Source organism: Somniosus microcephalus, chromosome 11 (assembly GCF_052327205.1).
Source record: "Somniosus microcephalus isolate GS21.2 chromosome 11, FLI_Smic_1.0, whole genome shotgun sequence".
NCBI classification, from domain to species: Eukaryota; Metazoa; Chordata; class Chondrichthyes; order Squaliformes; family Somniosidae; genus Somniosus; species Somniosus microcephalus.
In genome coordinates this window covers 216,790,275-216,811,668 of record NC_140997.1, presented here as the reverse complement: position 1 = coordinate 216,811,668, position 21,394 = coordinate 216,790,275, and the positions used below count along the sequence as shown (strand labels likewise).

At 52.0% G+C, this 21,394-nt stretch overlaps 1 protein-coding gene across 1 annotated transcript in view; it reads right to left on the bottom strand.

Annotated features, from left to right (window-relative positions):
* Nucleotides 1–832: 832 nt before the first annotated feature.
* Nucleotides 833–21,394, bottom strand: part of LOC147111237 (copine-8-like) — an 818,429-nt gene continuing 797,867 nt past the window's right edge. Inside the window, exons 16-17 of the mRNA XM_086001948.1 lie at nucleotides 7,700–7,827; nucleotides 833–966 (exon numbers count right to left, since the gene is read on the bottom strand). Coding sequence (XP_085858074.1) covers nucleotides 846–966; nucleotides 7,700–7,827 — 249 coding nt within the window. The 3' untranslated portion in view covers nucleotides 833–845. The remainder of the gene's footprint in view (nucleotides 967–7,699; nucleotides 7,828–21,394) is intronic.

The following is a 21,394-nucleotide window of genomic DNA, read 5'->3' as shown; positions in this document are numbered from 1 at the left end:
ATGGCAATTTACGTATTTTCTGGTGTTTCTATGGTATCAGTAGCACATCTCATTAATTCTAACTGAATGTTTTCTTCCTCCCTTCTATCTTCTTTGATTGGAGATGGAACAGTTCACGGCATCCATCAATGGCACTCCTGAATTGAGTCACACTTCAGTATTATGACACAGGCCTCCTTTCCATCTAGTTTTCTCGAACATCCTAAAATGATTGACCTGAGGTTAACAAATGAACACTCCAATCTCCCAAAGTGGAATGCCAGTCCAGTCAACCAGGCCTGGAATGGAACATCTCCTGAGTTAGTTGAAACTGGATTCAAACTCAGGTCTCTTAGTTAATAGTCCAGCGGTCTAGCATTCATAGACACATAGGCCTAGAAACTGATGGCGCTACACTAATTTTTCAGGTTTAAAACGGGCATCTAGCATCCAATATGGTGGGTAGGGCGTGATGTCCTAAAACACTTTAAAGTCAATGAATTACTTTTGAAGCGTAATCATTGTTGTTATGCAGGCAAAACATGACGGCCAATCTGTACACAGCAAGATTCCACAAACAGCAATGAGACAAATGACCAGTGAAACTGTTTTAGGTGATGTTGGTTGAGGGATGAGTGTTGGCCTGAACACTGGGAGAACGCCATGCTTTTCTTTGAATATTGCCACGGGATCTTTTGTGTTCACCTGAACAGGTAGACGGGGCCTCCATTCAACACCTTCTCTGAATGGCAGCTTCTCTGACCATGCATGTGCTGCCTCTCAGATGAGACAATGAGTGACTGCTGATTATATTTCAGTTCTAAAATACTCCAGCCACTGATCAAATGATAGTTATATCCGTTTTCCTAGTATTTACTACTCACATTAACAATGGCTTCTTTAGTCTGTACCATGTCTGAGATCACCCCATCTGTGATAATCAGCAGCACAAAATACTGAGAGCCGTCAGTCACTGGTGCTGCACACCTACAACACAAACACACGTGGGTTAGAACAGGGTTACTTACTACCATTTTGTCAAGAGCCACAATCTGAACATTTACCTCTGTGGGGGCGATCTTAACCCTACTCGCTCAGCAGAAACCTGGCGGGTGGGCAGTTGAAATCGTCCTGGCTCTTACCTGTCTGAAAGCCACCCTGATCCCAACATCTGCAATTTTAACCTGTTCTCCCGAGCAAGGACAGGCGCCCGGAGCCAACAGAGGGGTCCTTCTTTACATATACATGTTGTGGCCCGATTACATCATTGAGACCTGACTGTAATTTTAACTCAGGCCTGAGCCGGGAGTCCACCTGGAATTAAAATCGGGGCCACTGTAACTGTGTATTCTGGCTCCAGAAACATCAGAGAGCTGGCAGGCTGTGGGTGGAGCTGTACAAACAATGGGCTTCCCGTGGGTGCAAGCCCCCGACCTACACTTACCTAGCGCGCCGGCAGTTGAGCTCTGGGCCTGTGTGGAATTCCTCTCCGGGGCCTGGCCCAGAGGCCGGCGCGCTGTGCTTGCGTGTCCCAGGGGCGTAGTTAGTGCGATGCGTCCCCTGGGATCACGTGAGCCATGGGCAGCCATTCGGAGGAGGGAAAAGCCCATTCATAAGATTGACAGAAAGACCTGTCAAAACGTATGAATGCTGAGGGACCAAAACAGTAGTTAACCTTCAAATAAATGAAAAAAAAAATCACACTTTTTAAATAAACTATAAATTACATTAAATAACTATTTTAAACAATAATTTAAATTTTTGAAAAAAATAATTTTATAAAAAAACGGCTAAAAATAAACTTACCTTGCTTTAAAGTATTTAAAAATAACAAACCTGTGGAAAAAATGTTTTAATTTTAATTAATTGACCACTTACCTTTTAAAATGCAGTCCTTACGCCTGGTTTTTACATTTCTAAAATCTAAAGACTTACCCACACGGAAAAACCTGTAAAAAAAACGTAAGTTCAAAGCGCACGCGCAGACTCCCATGCGCACGCGTTCGACCTCTGAACCCCTTCGTTCAGAGGATCGGAAGTGCCGGTTTCCCGCGCATGCGTAGTGCATGCAAGGAACCGGCACTTCCATCGGGTCCATGCGTGAGTACCCTGTGCGTACTCACGCGTTGGGACCCGAATTTCTGGGCCAATGTGACAGTCACAGTGAGGGGAAGGTGGCTCTCAAGCAACTTCTGGGTTGCGTTATGTATAGCATTAGGTTAGGGGATTATTATTCGCCAAAGCATGGACTACTTAGTCAGAGGTGGTGATTGGATTAGGTGTCATACATGCCTGACCACCAGAGAAAAGGTGACCTGAAGGGGCACAGCAGCACTGGAGGGTACGTGGGGCGAATGCTGATTGCAGCATTGCCAGGACTGTTTGCTCTGGTGGAAACTGGGTGACTATTGCCAGCTACTGTCACCCAGAATGATTAGGAAGCAGAGCAGCAACATCCTAACAAGTGTGTAGCGTAAAAGGCACGCTAAACCTGGCACGCAGTGGCTATGGACAATACTGATGGCAAACACTTGGAGTTGTTACATAACCTCCAATCAGCAATGGTTTGAGACTTCATGTGGTCTTGGTCAGTGTTAGACCTTGTATTACTGCAGTGGAAGTACCAACATCATTTGTTACAAATACGTGTTTTTTTCCCCGTTATCTGCATGTTTAAGATGGACTTTCCTTCCAGCTCTGCTCTCGGGAAGTGTCCAACATAAGGTCAGAAATGGGGATGTTCACTGATGACTGCACAGTGTTCAGCGCCATTCACAACTCCTCAGATAATGAAGCAGTCCATGCCCGCATACAACAAGACCTGGATGACATTCAAGCTTGGGCTGATAAGGGACAGGTAACATTCACGCCACACAAATGCCAGGCAATGACTATCTCCAACAAGCAAGAGTCTAACCACCACCCATTGATATTCAACGGTATTACCATCGCCAAATCCCGCACCATCAACATCCTGGGGGGGTCATCATTGACCATAAACTTAACTGGACCAGCCACATAAATACTGTGGCAACAAGAGCAGGTCAGAGGCTAGGTATGTCTCCCCTCCTGACTCCCCAAAGCCTTTCCACCATCTACAAGGCACAAGTAAGGAGTGTGCTGGAATACTCTCCACTTGCCTGGATGAGTGCAGCTCCAACAACACTCAAAAAGCTCGACACCATCCAGGACAAAGCAGCCCGCTTGATTGGCACCCCATCCACTACCTTAAACATTTACTCCCTCTGTTAAGTATGTGTATTGTATTGAACAATTAACACAAAGACTTAAACGTATAACTCAAACAGGTCTTTACTGGTTGGAGGTAGGGACTGCACGTAGGTCTTTACTTCATGCCCACAGGCGGGAACTGAGGGGAGATCAGTACCCACAGTACTATTTATAGCCCATGGCCAGGAGTGGTACTGCGTATCACTACGCCCTACAAGTAGTGCAGTCCTGTCCATAGGTTCAAAGTAGCACACATATTACATACACAACATTCCTCCCTTCTTAGCTTTACAGTCATCTCCCCATTTAACATAACGTAATAACCTATATACATATATAACTTCAGGTTTACATAACAGAATAACATAGATACATAGATAACTTCATGTCAAAACAGATCACAGATTCAGTCTCTGCGGAAAACAGTTCACAGATTCAATCTCTGTGGTGTAGTCGGTTCACGTTGCTGGAGTGACTCATTCAATAGTCCTTCCATGGATTTAACAGTTTGAACTTCCGAACTGAATTGGCTCCGTTCGGAGGGACCACGTGTGTGATCTGGTAGAGGTAATAATGGTTCAGATGGGTCATCTTCTGTTTCGACTTTTCCTTTTCTGCTTCTTGGAGACTCTCTGGGCTCCACTGTCAGCTGCCAGCTGCATGCGCAGTTCCTCCTTCTCTTCCTCCTTTTTCCGTAGTAGAGCCACCTTCTCCCGATGTTCCGTAGACTTTCGGTGCTCCTCCATGATTTCTGTATGGTGGGAGTCGAAGTTACAAGTTGGGCAGGACAGGACATAGTAATATTCGGTGTCGTCCTGATCTAGGCCAGCGAGAGGGTCTTCTATTTCCTCCATACCCAGCTGGGCGTTAGCCAGCTTTTGTTCCAAGTCCAGACATCTTTCCTGAAGAGACTTCTTCATGCGTACCTCTTCATCCAGTTTTTTCTGGGCTTTCAGCAAGTCGTTTACTAATGACCTCATTTGAGATTTTACTACTTCAACTTCTTTTGGAGATTGATTGATCGGACTATTCAATCCCTCTACCGGAGCAGCTGTTTCAGCGGTCTGTTGTTCTACGTTGACGTGAGTCAGCGTACTTTTGGCATCCAAGGGCTGCTCTGTTGCAGTCATCTCAGTCTGTGTTGCCACCTCAACTCTTCCAATAACCTTTGAGAGCTCCGAACCCCTTTCGTTTGAATATTGAAGTTCGTGTTCAAGTTTTTCCCATTTCAGAGTCCTGTCCTTCAGCATATGCAGGAGTTGGCTGACCGTTAACTCCTCTGACATCAGACGTTTTGTGTGCTCCTGCTCCATTTTCTCCATCAGCTGCTTCTGTTGTCTTTCCAGATTCTCCAACTCTATATCAAAGAACTCTTTCGTTGCATTCAACTCTTGCTCAAAACGGCGAAGCATTTGTTCTAATTGCTGTTGTAGTTTGAAATGGAGTTGAGTTCGAGCCCGGTGTCCCTCAGAAATGGGCACATCAGTAGACTTGCCAGACTCAGAATCCACAGTTAAACTATGTTGTTGTTGCTCAGTGGAATTCTGTGCTGAAACTTTGTCTTTTGCACCTGAGTTGGGCTTACCATCATCCGTTCCAGAGTCTGGGCCGACTATCTTCACCGAGTTCTCACTCGTTATTGTTTGTAGGAAATGCCAGTCCATATTCATTTTCCTAATCCACTCCCGTCCTAGTAGTGGAGAACCTCCTTCAGATATCACATATAAGTCCATTATTTGACTGTCTTCGCCCTTGTGGACCACTGCAACCTCTATTTTCCCGATGGGGTACACTCTTTGCCCCGTGTATGTTTTCAATATCATCCCCGTATCCTGTAGGGGAATATGTTGGAATAACTTTCCGTAATCTTTCTTATTTATGACCGTCAATGCCGATCCAGTGTCCAATTCCAGTTTTACTTGGACTCCTTCTATCTGAAGAGTGACCCAAATTGTCTGGAGGTCTGCACCCTTACCAGCGTTGAGTACTCTTAAGCTAGCCAGTTCATTACAGCTTAAGCTAGCCAGTTCATTACTGCTAGCGTCTGAATCGGACTCCTGTTCGGTCACCTTGTGTACCTTTGCGTATTTTCCTTGCGGTGACTTCTTGTTGCTGGTCTTCTTCCCTGACCTGCATACTCTAGCTATATGTCCAAGCCTACCACAAGTTCTACATTCTTGGTTTTTAAACCAACACTGGTTCTGATCATGCGTTGTCTTTCCACAACGATAACATTTGCCAGAACTCACACCCAATTTGTGTGCACTGAGCTCCGGTGACCGTAGCTGCATTACTGCCGTGCCTCTCGCTGCGGCTTCGTGTGCTGCTGCCATAGTGACCGCCTTGTCAAGCGTCAGCTCATTCTCCTCGAGCAGTCGCTTTTGTGTATCCTGTTTAAATAAACCACACACAAATTTGTCTCGTAGTGCATCTGTCAGTCCCGTTCCAAACTGGCAATATTTCGCTAATTTACGCAATCCCAGCAAATATTCAGCATTGCTTTCATGCTGTAGCTGCCTTCTGTCGTAAAATTTAAATCATTCCGCTAGCATCAGCGGCGTGGGGTTTAGATGATCTTTCAGGACAGTAACAATCTCATCGAACGTCTTATCCGCCGGTTCATCTGGTGATAACAGGTGTTTCAATTGCCCGTATGTCTTCGCACCCATTAAATTTAATAATGTTAGAGCTTTATCTTGGTCACGAATTTTATTGGCCTTACAATAATTTTTTACTCTTTCAACATATATGGCCCAATCTTCGAGGTCACTATCAAAGGTGCTAATATTCCCGTGTTTAGGCATTGTAGATTTGCAATTTCTCAGATTTTCTTTTCTTTACTTGTTATCAAAGATGGCGGCTTCCCGCTCTTGCTGTCGTCCTCCGCCCACAAAATGGCGGTTTTCCCGCGCTTGGCGGTCTTCACCCGTCCCCGACGCCGTCTCCCTTCAGCCCCCGAGTGCGGCCCTTATCTTCGCCGCGATCGCCCGAGTGCGGCCCTTATCTTTGGTCCCGATCGCTGGCCCGCGCTGCGCCTCGCACTTGATGCGGCTCCCGGCCTCTGGCTCACCCGCTCGCGCGGCTCTTGCTCGCTCCCTCCCGGGCTCTGGCTTACCCACGAGGTTATGGAGGCTTCAGGGTCCTAATGCCTGTCGCTTCCAGTCGCTGGAAGCTGTCAGGATTTCTGCTGCCCTTCAGTTTTGAGTGGGGTGTTGAGGATTGAAACCTCTCTTCAACGTCCTGTCTTTGGACGAAGCCGCCGTGGAATAACTGCCGCAGGGTTCGAACCGACTCGTCGCCAGTGTTAAGTATGTGTATTGTATTGAACAATTAACACAAAGACTTAAACGTATAACTCAAACAGGTCTTTACTGGTTGGAGGTAGGGACTGCACGTAGGTCTTTACTTCATGCCCACAGGCGGGAACTGAGGGGAGATCAGTACCCACAGTACTATTTATACCCCATGGCCAGGAGTGGTACTGCGTATCACTACGCCCTACAAGTAGTGCAGTCCTGTCCATAGGTTCAAAGTAGCACACATATTACATACACAACACCCTCCACCACCAGCGTACCGTGACTGCAGTGTGTATCATCTACAAGATGCACTGCAGCAACTCGCCAAGGCTTCACAGAATCACAGAATCCCCACAGTGCAGATAGAGGCCATTTCGGCCCATCGAGCCTGCACCGACACATATCCCACCCTATCCCCGTAACCCCACGTATTTAATCCCCTAACACTAAGGGTCAATTTATCATAGCCAAATCAACCTAACCCGCACATCTTTGGACTGTGGGAGGAAACCGGAGCACCCGGAGGAAACCCACGCAGACACAGGGAGAATGTGCAAACTCCACACAGACAGTCGCCCGAGGCCGGATTTGAACCCGGGTCCCTGGCGCTGTGAGGCAACAGTGCTAACCACTATGCCACCGTGCCCCCTTCTTCGGCAACATCTCCCAAAGCCGCGACCTCTACCACCTAGAAGGACAAGGGCACCAGGTACATGGGAACACCACGACCTCCAACTTCCCCTCCAAGTCTGACTTGGAAGTATATCGCCGTTCCTTCATCGTCGCTGGGTCAAAATCCTGGAACTCCTTCCCTAACAGCACTGTGGGAGTGCCTTCACCTCACGGACTGCAGCGGTTCAAGAAGGCGGCTCACCACCACCTTCTCAAGGGTAATTAGGGATGGGCAATAAATGCTGGCCTTGCCAGTGACGCCCACATCCCAGGAACAAAAGAAAAAGTATTACTTTGAGTAGGAGTGAAAGAAGGCACAACATCAGTACATTCCCCCAGTTGCACAAGATTCTTAAGAAAGTAATTTATAATTCACCATGAAGAGTCTACCAGCTGGAGTTTTATTTGGTGCTCAGAGAGCCTCTGTTCCTTTGTGCCAGAGAGAGCAAAGAAATTGATTTCAATAATGTAGACATATGGAGTATATGGTAATCAGGACATTGGGTTTCCATCCCTACCTGGCAACCTGATTGATGACTGGTGCAAAGTTGGTTGGTCCGTAAAGTTGTACTGTGCGCAGGCTCTGGTAATATCCCTCCAACACCCCATCAATCCCATTGCAGTTTGGGTTCTCTGGATCTGCATTCTGAAGGAAGACAGGACAGTCACATTAGGACAGGACGTCAATCAAAGAGCAATTGTAAGAGTGCTAATAGAGAGCAGCTGAACACTGAACACGTCTGCGAGTTTAGCAGTGCTGTGTGTTGGGCTGTAGAATATTGTGGGTGCTGTGTATGTATGGTTCTAGAGGGAAAACATTTCCAGGTCTATGCCTAGGCGCCCTGGATTGACTGGGGAGGTGAATATTGGAAAATCAGACGAGTCTGAACACGTGCCTGTATAGAAAACCGCCCAATTTTCCTCCATTCATTAAATGGAGGGAAATTGGGCAGGTTCCTTTACAGGCGTGCATTCCAACCCGCCTAATTTTCCAATTTTTAATGCATCCAGGTGAACCAGCGTGCCTAAGAGAAGGCTCAGGAAAATCCCTGAGAACCTAGTGATTGTTGTGTGTGCTGGATTTTTGGACCCCATGATTACTGCATGCCTGGATTCTAATGCCTCTGGAGCCCTGTGACCAGCCCTCTATAACATTGCAGGTACTATGCCTGCTGGGTTCTAGAACAATGTGATTGCTCTATGTACTGGAACCTAGAACTCTGTGATTATTATGTTACTGGATTCTAAAACCCTGCGCGATTTCTCCAAGGCCTCGCCCCCTCCTTATCTCTGTAAGCTCCTCCAGCCTTATAATCCCCCTAGACCTCTGCACTCCACCTATTCTGGCCTTTTGAACATCCCCGATTTTCATCGCTTCACCATTGGCGGCCTTGCCTTCAGCTGCCTAGGTCCTAAGCTCTGGAATTCCCTTCCTAAATCTCTCTGCCTCTCCCCTTCTCTTTCCTCCTTTAAGACGCTCCTTAAAACCTACCTCTTTGACCAACTGTGGAGTGCCTTGGAATGTTTTATTACATTAAAGGTGCTATATAAATATACGCTGTTGTTAAATTATGAGAGATTTATTATGATCCAAGTCACAAACGGCTAATTAAAATACGGTGAAGCCCACTTGCACACAAGGTGCTTGAGCATAAAGAATTCTGTTTGCGTTTCCTGAACTCTCAAAGCAATCATTTCATCTGTAATACAGTTTTGCTTGTTTTGAAACAAGCACTTGCATGCAAACACCAATGTGCACACAAGTAAACATTTTTGCTCTCAGCAGCCCTGCTCCACTTTCTGACTTGCCCATCTCAGCTGCAAGCCCAGCCCACACTCTCTGCTAGCACTCCAGCCCAGCTGCTGATGTCAGTTGCCGTTGCCAAGATGCAGCACTGGTTCCCGCTCCCTCTTACAGTGGCAGGAAACAGCAGAGTGCAGGGTTATCTCTCCAACCGTAGTGAGAGTTACAGGCTCTGCTAACTCTGAGGAGAATGGGGAAGGTAACTGGTGAAAAGTAATAGGAGAAAGAAAGAAAAATGGATCTCTCCCCTTTGCGCAAACAATGCATTTGCATCAATTCAGAGGATTAGATGCCACAAAAGTACACCAGTGACAAGAATTGTGGCTGAGGGTAGGTGATGATATTCTGCGGACTCTGGCCACCACAATACCCTTTTAAACACACGCAGATATCCTCTGTAATACAATATTCAGACTACCAGTCAGATGCTAGTACACACTGTGGCCGCGATTTTCTCAGCGGTGCCGGGATGGTGGCGGGAGAGCTGGTTTCCGGGTTCCAGTCACTATCCTGGCTGCAGCCGCTCTGTCAAAGGGATTTTCCCTTGATTGGCCTTGTTAAGCCTGCCCTGCGGGCTTCCCGGCCAATTAACAGGAAGTGGGTCTGATGACGTCATTTGATGACACGTCATCTACCGGTTTCCTTAAAGGGACCATGGCCACATTGAATTGGACAGTTGTTCTGTCAGTGTTCTACAGCATTGAGGTGCTGCAAACACTGACAAGCACTGCACAAAGGTGGGCGCTTGCACCCAGGCTCTCCAATGACTCCCTCCATATGCTTATGGAGAGAGTCACAGCGCGCAGGGAGGTTCTCTTCCCTTCCAAGGGTGGAAGAGGCCTCCCCAGGACACCATTGCAGCCTGGTTGCACATTGCACAGGATGGCAAAAGCAGGGATGTCATCAGGGGTCCCTGGCTGCTGTGGCACCAAACTTTCAATGATCTCAGTGGGTCACGAAATACTATTGCAAAGCCACACTCAAACTCACCCTGCTGTGCCACTCAACACATCCCCATCACTCTGCCTTTCATATCTTTCTCCTGCACATCCTTACTTACACCAACTTACCTTGCACCTCCACCCAACCCTCTCTATCTACTTTATCACTTCCCCATCTCACTAGCCACCCCTCACACTCACCCTCAACCTACTGCAAGCATACAACTAACAACACACACACAAGGGTAGGCACTTGAGAGGTTTAGCCAATGTCCATGTGAAGTTTCTGGTAATGTGTTGTCATACGGTGAAATCTATTTTTCCAACATTGCCCCTTATTGGACAGATCTGTGCACACCTTGAGAAGTGTCTTACTGAGTTCCAGTGAATGTTGAGACATAACTTCCTCCCCCCCCCCACCCTCTCCCCCGCTATAGTGATGAGTGTGCATGCAATGGCTTGGACATTAAAGGGATGCTTCACGGTGCCGGTGTGGGATGGTGTCAAGCTGGTGCATCATGTAGCAACCAGGGTTTACAGTGTCAAGTGAAGTAAATCTGGCCACGGTGATGCCATCGCTGGCCTCCCGGGCAGCAATGTTGTCAGGGGCTGATGCCCTGTGTCCAGTGCAGCATCAGGTGATGGCGGAGAAGGTTGGTGATGTTGTTGGTGATATTGGTGTGCTTGGTGATGTTGGTGCTGGGGCTGATCGTGGAAGGATTCAGAGGACCAAGGTGAGATTTTTCCAAGGGCACCGATGTTGCTGCAATAGATGGCAGCTGCAGGTGAGATGACAGAAGCGATCTGTCAATGGTGAGAGAGGTTGTTCCAATGAGGTGGCACTGGATATTCAGTTGGCTCTAAACACGTGCAAGCTAAAGAAATCTCTATATGTCTTACAAATGAAGTAACTAAAAGTTTCTGCCCTCTGAAACTGACCATCTGCAACATGGCATCCTTTACACCACTTCTGCAGCTGTCAGCTTATCAGAAACATCAGAGCAGACTCAAATCGCGCCAGGGTGAGCTGGCGTGATCCCCAAGAAGCGGGTAACCCGTGGGGGAGAACGTAAAATTGGAAGGAACCCTCAAAATACCATTAAATTGGCTCTTAACAAGCCATTCAACGAGCTCAATTGTCTCCCCCGCCGCTTGGTGTCGGGTCAGTTCTCCGCTGACAGACCCAACACCTGGGAGACTCGCGTGGAGGCGGGTTGACAGCGGGTTTCCTACCCGATGTCAATCTTTACAATTTTGACAGCGGACCCGCCTCCAAACCCGCCCTCTAAGCGCCTGTATCTCCAGGGGAGACGGTCCCAGAACAATTTCCACTCCAATACAAAGACTGTCCTTATTCCTATACTGCATATTTGAGAATTTTGTAGAGTTTTCTGTACAAATTCTAATTCAAGCACGACACTTCGACATTTGCAGAATACAAATAACTCCAATTTACCAAAATAGACCTTTTATCTCATGGCTACTAAGTGGTACTCTGAATGAGAATGCCTTTTTATCCCAGGAATACGGCTTTAACTCTAGCCCAGGGAAATAATTCTGCTTTTTAACAGGAAACTGGGTGGCGCAGTGAGTTATTCTAATGGATTAGAAAGTAGGTAAGTGCTATGATTGTGAGAAGCACAGTATTTCAAAATGATAGTAAAGTGTTGGAACTATTCATTGGAAAAAGGCAACAGATGGCTTTCCTGCAGAGACTATTAATTACTTAAGTGACTATTTGTAGACAAGAAAAGAGCAGGCAAAAAGGTGTTAGATGCTGTACCTATATAATCTCTGGTAGGGGGTTAATCTGGAGGTAATAGAGACATGGGGGAGAAATTCGGTATCGCCCCGTTTGGGGCGCTAGTATTGGCGGTGCGCAAAGTTTAGCGCCAGGCGCAATTTATCGCCACCTCGAGCGATATTGGGTAGCTGCGCCCCTGAAGGTGATTGCGGCGCTAAATCATGTGCTGCACGACAGTCTTAAGGCGCTAACCCGGCGGCACGACGCAATTTCTCTGCGGGCGGGCGCAGCGCAGGTGCTGTCAATTATCGATTTCAGCCAGACATGCTGGCGCTGGCCAGCTCTTAAAGGGGCGGATCGATTATCACCTCCAGCCGCACCCTGCGCCTCGTAGGCCTCAAACTCGGCGGTAACCTACCTGTGGCGTCGACAACTGCATCAATATGGAGAGGGCCAGGGAGAGAGCGCAGCGCTTCAGCGAGGGGGCATTGGATGCTCTGGTTGGCGTGGTGGAGCGCAGGCGATCTGTGCTCTACCCAGAGAATGGCAGGAGACCTCAACACAGTGACTATCGCAGAGCTTGGAGGGAGGTTTCCCACAGAGTCACCTCCAGCAGCATGGTTCCCAGGACTCCTGTGCAATGCCGGAAGAAGTTCAACGACCTCACTCGGGTCGTCAGGGTGAGTGCCTTTTTCAGAATCATCTTCATCCCTCCATCTGCACCTCACTTTATGGCCAGAGGGTGTGCAAAGCCCCAATGGCCAGCTGTCATCCAGCACCCATGGCCCTTTCTGGAAACACACACTCACATTCAGCTCTGTGCATAATGTAAGGGCTAATCGACCATGGGAGGCATGTCATGCCAGATCAGGGCTGCAGGTTTCATCACACCCCGTTCTTTCTCTTGCAGGCCAAGCTGGCGAATAATAGAAGGCAGCAGCATCGGACCGGAGGAGGCCGGCCTCACCTGCAGACCCTTACAGACCTGGAGGATCGAGTCCACCGGATTGTGGCAAGCCGGATGATTGGCCCCATCGCCTCTGGAGATGCCGACCCCATTGTGGACAGCAATGGTAAGGTCATCACCTTTTTGACCTCTCTCCTTCCACTTGTTCCCCACACCAGCATGCTTTTTCACTCTCAAGCCAGCTCAGAGCATTGCAGCACTCATGCATCCCTTGCTGCCACCCTGTCCTTTCGCTAAAGCCACTTTTGAACCTCCCTGCTTTCAGATGCTGCATCACCAGCTCGGGAGGCGGGCCCTCAAGCTGCCAGTGCGAGTGACTCTGGAGGCGACGAGGAGGAGGAAGCCGGACCATCCGTACCACCCTCAGGCGAGCCAGCCCATGTCCAGACTGGGGAGACACCTTCCCTGGAGGGGAGCGGGGGGGAATGGCGTGAGGAGGATGCAGCTCCAGGACCCAGCGGCCTGCAGCAAGGCGAGGGGGGTAGGGAAGCTCGGGGGCCGTCTCCCCGGAGGGCAAGTCGGGCCACGAGTGCTGCTGCACAGAGCGCAGAAGAGGTGCATGCCCTCGCAGAAATGAGCGCCCAGGCTGGACTGAGGCACACTGAGCTCATGGCTGCAGTGGCAATGATGCCCGACTCCATTGAGACACTGGCAAGGAGTGTCCAGGACTTCAGCGCAGCACAGGCAAGGAGTGTGCAGGACTTCGGCGCAGCACTGACAAGGATTCTCCAGGACTTCGGCGAAGCACTGGCACCTGCCACGCAAGTGCTGAGTGCTGCCACGCAGTCAGTGGCTGGTCTCATGCAGACGCAGATTGAGGCCATGCGAGCACTGACTGCTGCCACCCTCGCTGGATCGGGCAGGATTCCCCGGGGCCCTCGCTGCGCCACAGCAGGCCAGCAATCTGTGCACCAGCCGATTGCTGCGCATGCTGCGGTGCTGCCCCGTCAGAGTGCCAGTGTATCGGCCGACCAGGGAGCTGCTGTCCGCTCTCAGGATGACAGCATTCTTGATGCCACCACTGGCACTTCTCCACTGCAGCTGCCACCACCTGTAGGACAGACTGCTTCCGCCCATGCAGAGTTGGAGCAGTCAGCAGCCGGGCCCTCCAGGCCCAGAGCTGGTCCAGGCCGTCCCTCAAGGGCATCTGCGGTCTCAGTTTCGGACAGTCAGCAGGCCTCCCCCAGCCTTGCTGCAGCCACTGGGGTCCCATTACAGAGGAGCTGCAGGGCGGGAAGGGGGCAATTCCGCAAGGGAAGCAGATCACCATCGAGGGGCAAAAAGTAGAAGGTGCTGCTAAATTATGTTCTTTCTTTCATTCAAGGCCGAGGATGCTGGTCTGAATGTTGGTTATGTTTTGCACATTGTCTCCAGGGTGTGAGAGACAGTTATGTTTTGCACATTGTCTCCAGGGTGTGAGAGGCAGATATGTTTTGGACAGTCTCCAGGGTGTGAGAGCCAGTTATGTGGCAGTCTGTTTGTTTTGCTGTTTGTTTCCATTGCTTTGTCATGCGGGAAGGATACACATATAGTTAAATAAAGAAGTTTATTTATTCACATTGTCCATATCTGTTCTTTGCACTAATTTTTGCCTTGACCGGCTTAGGGGTAGCAGAATGGTTCCATTCATGTTCTTGGAATGGCAGAAAGCATTCCCTCAGAGGGGCCTAGAAGCAACTTGTTAGAAGCCTTTGACGGACGGCCCTTGCAGTTTGTGCCTCCCTCCCGTCTTGGTGCTGCTCCTCCTCCTCCTCCTCCTCCTCTGCTGGTGCTTCAATGTCTGGTGGCATTGGCTGGGTCCTGAGGATTGCCAGGTTATGCAGCATGCAACACACAAACACGAAGTGGGAGACTTGCTCAGGTGAGTACTGAAGGGCTCCTCCAGAATGGTCCAGACAGCGGAACCGTTGCTTCAGCATGCCGATTGTGTGCTCAATGATGTTCCTGGTTGCTTGATGGCTCTCATTGTAACGTTCTTCAGCAGGGGTGCTGGGCGAACGGAGCGGGGTCATCAGCCAGGGGCACAGAGGATAGCCCTTGTCCCCGAGAAGCCAGCCTCCTGGGTGAGCCGGGGCCTCGAAAAGGTCTGCCGCAGAAGTCTGGCGCAGGATGAAGGTGTCGTGGCTGCTGCCCGGAAAGTGGGCATTGACAGCGAGTATCAGCTGTCGGTGGTCACAGACCAGCTGCACATTCAAAGAATGGAACCCCTTTCGGTTGCGGAAATCCTCCGCATTCTCTAGAGGCGCCCGCAAAGCCACATGCGTGCAGTCAATGCCGCCCTGCACCATGGGGAAGCCCGCTATCCTTGCGAAGCCCTCTGTGCGCCCTCGCTGCTTGTCCGGGGTCATTGGGAAGGAGATGTAATGCCGTCTCCTTTTAAAGAGGGCATTAGTCACTTGACGGATGCAGCAATGCACCGCGAACTGTGAGATGTTGGCAATGTCCCCAGTAGCGGCCTGAAAGGAGCCGCTGGCATAGAAGTTTAAAGCCACAGTGATCTTCACAGCCACCGACAAAGATGTCCTGCACCTTATTTGAGGCTGCAGATCTGGCTGAAGTAGGTGGCAGAGCTCAGTGACCACCTCCTTACTGAAGCGCAGCCTTTGGAAACACTGCTCCTCCGACATGTTGATATACGAAAACTGTTGGCGAAAAACCCTGGCAGCGTAAGGTCTCGTGTGCCGACGTCTGTAGGCCCTCCTCCGTCTGGCCATGCCTGCCACTTTATCCCTGCGTCTCTGTGCCCCGTTAATATGATTGAGAAGGACGACGTTCCCATCCAATGTAGCCCCCATAGTAAGTGCGCACTGAAAGTTATGCCGGTTGAGAAGCTTACCAACTGCAAAGTTATGTTCAGAAGGCTAAAGTTCCTCAGCCAGTGCTGGCTCACTGCAGAAATGGCTCTCCGTTTGTCTATGAGCAACGCTCTCTCTCTCTCAAAGAAGGTGTGGTCCAAAAATGGCTATCACTAATAATCCAGGAAGAGTCCCCTTTAAATAGCGCACCCCCAGCCCGACAGCGACTTCGAAATGTTCAAGGTAACCTGTCCTTGGTAGCGCCAGGCGGAACGGAGGGGGGCGCCACTGAATTTCCGGTCTGGGGCGCCCCAAGGGCATTGCACACTGAAATGACATCATGATCTGCGTGCACCGGTGAGCGGGCGCAACGGTTTAGCGCCGCGCTAAATGTCTGTTCAATTTGGGAAGAGGCACAGGGTTCGCTGCGCCCGGGAGCTAGTTGGTTAGCACCCCACTTCTCGACCTCTTTAGGCGCTAATGGGTGGGACAACCAACCGAATTTTTCCCACAGAGGGAGTGATTTTGGCAATGGGGGTGCGTTGGAGGCGGGACTGCTGCTTGTCGGGTTTTAGTCCCACCTCCATCGACTTGTGGCCAACCCACGCTATTTTCCCTTGATTGACCTTGTTAAGCCCGCCCAGTGGGTTTAGCAGGCCAATTAAGGGGAAGCCGATTACAGAGAACGTCAGCATATGATGTTTCATCTGTCAAAAATTTTTGACAGATGAATTGTCATCGTTTGACAGCTCTGTGAAGCTGTCAAACACTGACATTCTATGTTGTTTGATGAGTCCTTATAGTCAAGACTCCTCAAACCTCTTTTGTGAGCAGAAATTAGATGGTTGTTGCATCGGAGAACGCAGCAGCCATCAGTCATCTCTGCCAGTGAGATGCGAGACTCTCCGCATCCCCAACTGTTGAAACCTGCAGGAAGAAACAAAGGTAAGTAAACATTTTCTATCACTTTTCACTCACCTCACATACTTACCTCTCCACACTTGCACCCATCACTTACCTTCACAGCACACCTTTGCACCCCTCCGACCTCCGCAGACCCACTACTCGCCTCGGTGACCCTGGCGGAGTTTCCCAATGTCGGGAAGCCCGCGCCTCTGTTGGAAAAATGGGGATAATCCTCTTAACTGCCTGTTAACTACCTGTTAGGGACTCGGTGCGGGTCGGCTACCTGCCTCCTGGGAAGATGGCATGGAGGCAGGTTGGGGGCGGGATGGGCACCCGCCCCCCAGATTCTGCCATTTTCCCGGCAGTCCCGCTTCCATGCCCCCCTCCCCAGGGCTGGCAAGATCGCGCCCATAACGATTGCACCGAGAGGTCTAATGGCTACAGAAGATATCAAGGTGGCTAGTATCATTCTTGGGAAGCAAAGGATGCTCTTTTGAGATGGAGGATAAAGTATGATGCTGAGGAAATGTAGATGAAGCTTTATCCCAAATCTAGCTGTGTTATGATTGACTGTGATTACCTGATATTGACACTGTGTGCTAAAAGGGAAATGGTCCATTTACCTAACACTGTTATCCCTTGCCTTGATGAGCATAACATTCAAAAAAACACAACATTCAAAAAGGAGACTGAAATTCAGAGCATATCAGAATGTTGGCAAAAATGAAAAAATGGATAGTGAGCTAATGAAGGAGATAGTAGGAGGGAAGACTAAGGGCTTGATCAAAGAGGTGGGCTTTAAAGGAGGAGAAAGAGATAGATAGTAAAGGGTGTTAGGGAGGGAATACCAGAGCATGGGGCCCAGGTGGCTGACGCCATGACAGCCAACAGTGGGGCAAAGGTAGGGGGAATACACAAGAGGCTGGAGTCAAAGGAATGGCATGTTTGTGGGGATTATAGGGCTGTAAGAGATTACAGAGATTGGGAGGGGTGACATCATGGATGGATTTAAACACAAAGGTGAAAATATTAGAGATAAGGCATAGGAGGACTTGGAGCCAATGTAAGTCAGTGAGGACAGGGGTGGTGGGTGAGCAAGACTTGATGTGGGATAGGATACAGGCGGTATATTGGCAAAGGTATAGAGTTTGAGGTGGGGCCACGGACAATGGTTTCGATCTTCCCAATGTTCAGCTGGAAAAATGTTTCACTGGAGACAAATTTATTTAACATAGAACAGGTAAATGAACAGTACTCAATGTAAAATAGCATGGTTACAGCAATTTGCTATCTTTCACAATATAAAGCAACAAAAATTCTTCCTGAGCCAATGTTTAACGTAACTAGATCCCTGAAAGTGTGCCAAAGCTAACTCAGACCCTAGGCTGACTGTAGACTGAGTGCTGGTCTGGGCCCCTTAGCCTGTCCATCAAAATCCACGGTGTCAGCTGTGGCTCAGTGGGTAGCGTCTCGCCTCTGAGTCAGAAGATTGTGGGTTCAAGTCCCACTCCAGAGGCTTGAGCACAAAAATCTAGGCTGACACTCCAGTGCAGTGCTGCGGGAGCGCTGCACTGTCGGAGGAGCCGTCTTTCAAGTGAGACGTTAAACAGAGGCCCCATCTGCTCTCTCAGAGGGACGTAAAAGATCCCATGGCACTATTTTGAAAGAAGAGCAGAGGCATTTTCCCTGGTGTCCTGGCCAATATTTATTCCTCAATCAACATCACTAAAAAAAACAGATTATCTGTTCATTCTCTCATTGCTGTTTGTGGGAGCTTGCTGTGTGCAAATTGGCTGCTGCGTTTCCTACATTGCAACAGTGACTACACTTCAAAAAGTTGGGTGTAAAGAGCTTTGAGACATCCCCAGGTCATGAAAGGTGCTATATAAATGCAAGTCTGTATCTCACCTTATCTATCTATCTATCTATCTATCTATCTATCTTCTATATATATAAAGCGGCTCTTCTGTCTGTCTGTCCCGATGTCTGTCTGTCTGTCTGTCCGTTCTCTATACGTTTGAAAGTTACAGAGCGTACCGACGCGCGCGTCGCCTCAAAAGGAAGCTTGCGATTCCGGACCGGTCATAGGCGTATTTACGTTTCGGCCGGACAAAAATCCTGTCCGCAGTATCCCAAAAACGTTCAGCGTTCCGCTCATTAGCATCTCATTAGCGACCGTGTGACGTCGAGGTCGACCAATCGGACGGCGGGTTCCTGGCGCGTGCCGTCCGACAGTTGAGTGTCGAGTGACTCGACGACTGACCAATCCTACGCTTCGGTGACCTGACCGGTCGACCAATCGGTGCGTTTGTGGGCAGGCCTTATCCTTCTGAACCGAGGTGAGTGGCCGCCATCTTGATTTTTCACGATTTTTTCCCCCACACTTTCTGTGTGTTAGGGAACTAAGGTAAATATTTGAATTATGTGTTAGGGAATTAATTAACAATTTATTTCAGTTTTATATTGTGTTTAGCAACCCCCCCCCCTCCTCCTCACCCTCGCGCAGGGGGGACTCGGTGCTGGTCTCCAGGCCCGCTGCAGGCAGGCCTGAAGCTCCAAAAATTTCTCTATCTCTCTCTCTTCCCTCTCGCTCTCTCCTCCTCTTCCCTCTCTCTCCTTCTCCTCTTCCCTCTCTCTCCTTCTCCTCTTCCCTCTCTGTCTCTCTCTACTTCCCCCTCTCAGGTTTGACGGTGTCGGGGCCCGAAGTGAGCCGCTCTAACGGCCGCCAGCCCGCGGGGTTTCCCTGCCTACTCCCCGCGGGCCGCCTCGCGCCGCTGGCACTGACCGCGCATGCGCCGCCCGCCCGCGAGAGCCCGCTCTGGCTTTTTTTTAAACGGCAACCACGCATGCGCACGGCCGTTGCGCAGCCGCCTTGACGCCGGCACGCATGCGCACGGCCCCCGTGACGCCAGCACACAGCCTCGGGAGATCGCGGGGGGGGAGAGAGAGCCTCGGGAGATCGGGGGGGGGGGGGGAGAGCCTCGGGAGATCGGGGGGGGGGGGGGGGAGAGCCTCGGGAGATCGGGGGGGGGGGAGAGCCTCGGGGGGGGGAGTCTCGGGAGATCGGGGGGGGGGAGAGCCTCGGGAGATCGCGGGGGGGGGGAGAGCCTCGGGGGGGGGGGAGCCGCGGGAGATCGGGGGGGGGGGGGGGAGAGCCTCGGGGGGGGGGGGGAGCCTCGGGAGATCGGGGGGGGGGGGGAGAGCCTCGGGGGGGGGAGCCTCGGGAGATCGGGGGGGGGGGAGAGCCTCGGGAGATCGGGGGGGGGGAGAGCCTCGGGAGATCGGGGGGGGGGGGGAGAGCCTCGGGAGATCGGGGGGGGGAGAGCCTCAGGAGATTGGGCGGGGGGGGGGAGAGCCTCGGGGGGGGGGGGAGCCTCGGGAGGTCGGGGGGGGGGGGAGAGCCTCGGGAGATCGGGGGGGGGGAGAGCCTCGGGAGATCGGGGGGGGGGGGGAGAGCCTCAGGAGATCGGGGGGGGAGAGCCTCGGGAGATCGGGGGGGGGGAGAGCCTCGGGAGATCGGGGGGGGGAGAGCCTCGGGAGATCGGGGGGGGGGGAGAGCCTCGGGAGATCGGGGGGGGGAGAGGATCGGGGGGGGGAGAGCCTCGGGAGATCGGGGGGGGGGAGAGCCTCGGGAGATCGGGGGGGGGAGAGCCTCGGGAGATCGGGGGGGGGGGAGAGGATCGGGGGGGGTGGAGAGCCTCGGGAGATCGGGGGGGGGGAGAGCCTCGGGAGATCCGGGGGGGGGGCGTGGAAGAGCCTCGGGAGATCGGGGGGGGGGGGGAGAGCCTCGGGAGATCGGGGGGGTGGGGAGAACCTCGGGAGATCGGGGGGGGCGGAGAGCCTCGGGAAATCGCCGGGGGGGGAGAGCCTCGGGAAATCGCGGGGGGGGGGAGAGCCTCGGGAAATCGCGGGGGGGGAGAGCCTCGGGAAATCGCGGGGGGCGGGGGGGGAGAGAGCCTCGGGAAATCGCGGGGGTGAGAGCCTCGGGAAATCACGGGGGGGAGAGCCTCGGGAAATCGTGGGGGGGGAGAGCCTCGGGAAATCGCGGGGGGGAGAGCCTCGGGAAATCGCGGGGGGCGGGGGGGAGAGAGCCTCGGGAAATCGCGGGGGGGAGAGCCTCGGGAAATCGCGGGGGGGAGAGCCTCGGGAAATCGCGGGGGGAGAGCCTCGGGAAATCGCGGGGGGCGGGGTGGAGAGAGCCTCGGGAAATCGCGGGGGAGAGAGAGAGAGAGGGTGGGGGAGAAGAGAGAGAGGGTGGGGGAGAAGAGAGAGGGTGGGGGAGAAGAGAGAGGGGGTGGGGGAGAAGAGAGAGGGGGTGGGGGAGTAGAGAGAGAGCGGGTGGGGGAGAAGAGAGAGAGAGGGTGGGGGAGAAGAGAGAGAGAGGGTGGGGGAGAAGAGAGAGAGGGTGGGGGAGGAGAGAGAGAGGGTGGGGGAGGAGAGAGAGAGGGTGGGGGAGGAGAGAGAGAGGGTGGGGGAGGAGAGAGGGTAGGGGAGGAGAAAGAGAGTGTGGGGGAGGAGAGAGGGAGGGTGGGGGAGGAGAGAGGGAGGGTGGGGGAGGAGGGAGGGTGGGGGAGGAGAGAGGGAGGGTGGGGGAGGAGAGAGGGAGGGTGGGGGAGGAGAGAGAGGGTGGGGGAGGAGAGAGAGGGTGGGGGAGGAGAGAGAGAGGGTGGGGGGAGGAGAGAGGGTGGGGGAGGAGAGAGAGAGAGGGTGGGGGGGAGAGAGGGTGGGGGAGGAGAGAGGGTGGGGGAGGAGAGAGAGAGAGGGTGGGGGGAGAGAGAGGGTGGGGAGGAGAGAGAGAGAGAGGGTGGGGGAGGAGAGAGGGAGGAGGGAGAGAGGGGGAGGGGAGGAGAGAGAGGGTGGGGGAGGAGAGAGGAGAAGGGGAGGGGAGGAGAGAGAGAGGGTGGGGGGAGGGGAGAGAGGGGTGGGGGGAGCGAGAGGGTGGGTGTGGGGGGGAGGGGAGAGGAGGGTGGGGGGAGGGGAGAGAGGGTGGGGGGAGCGAGAGTGTGGGGGAGCGAGGGAGGGTGGGGGGGAGGGAAGCGAGAGGGGGGGAGGGCAG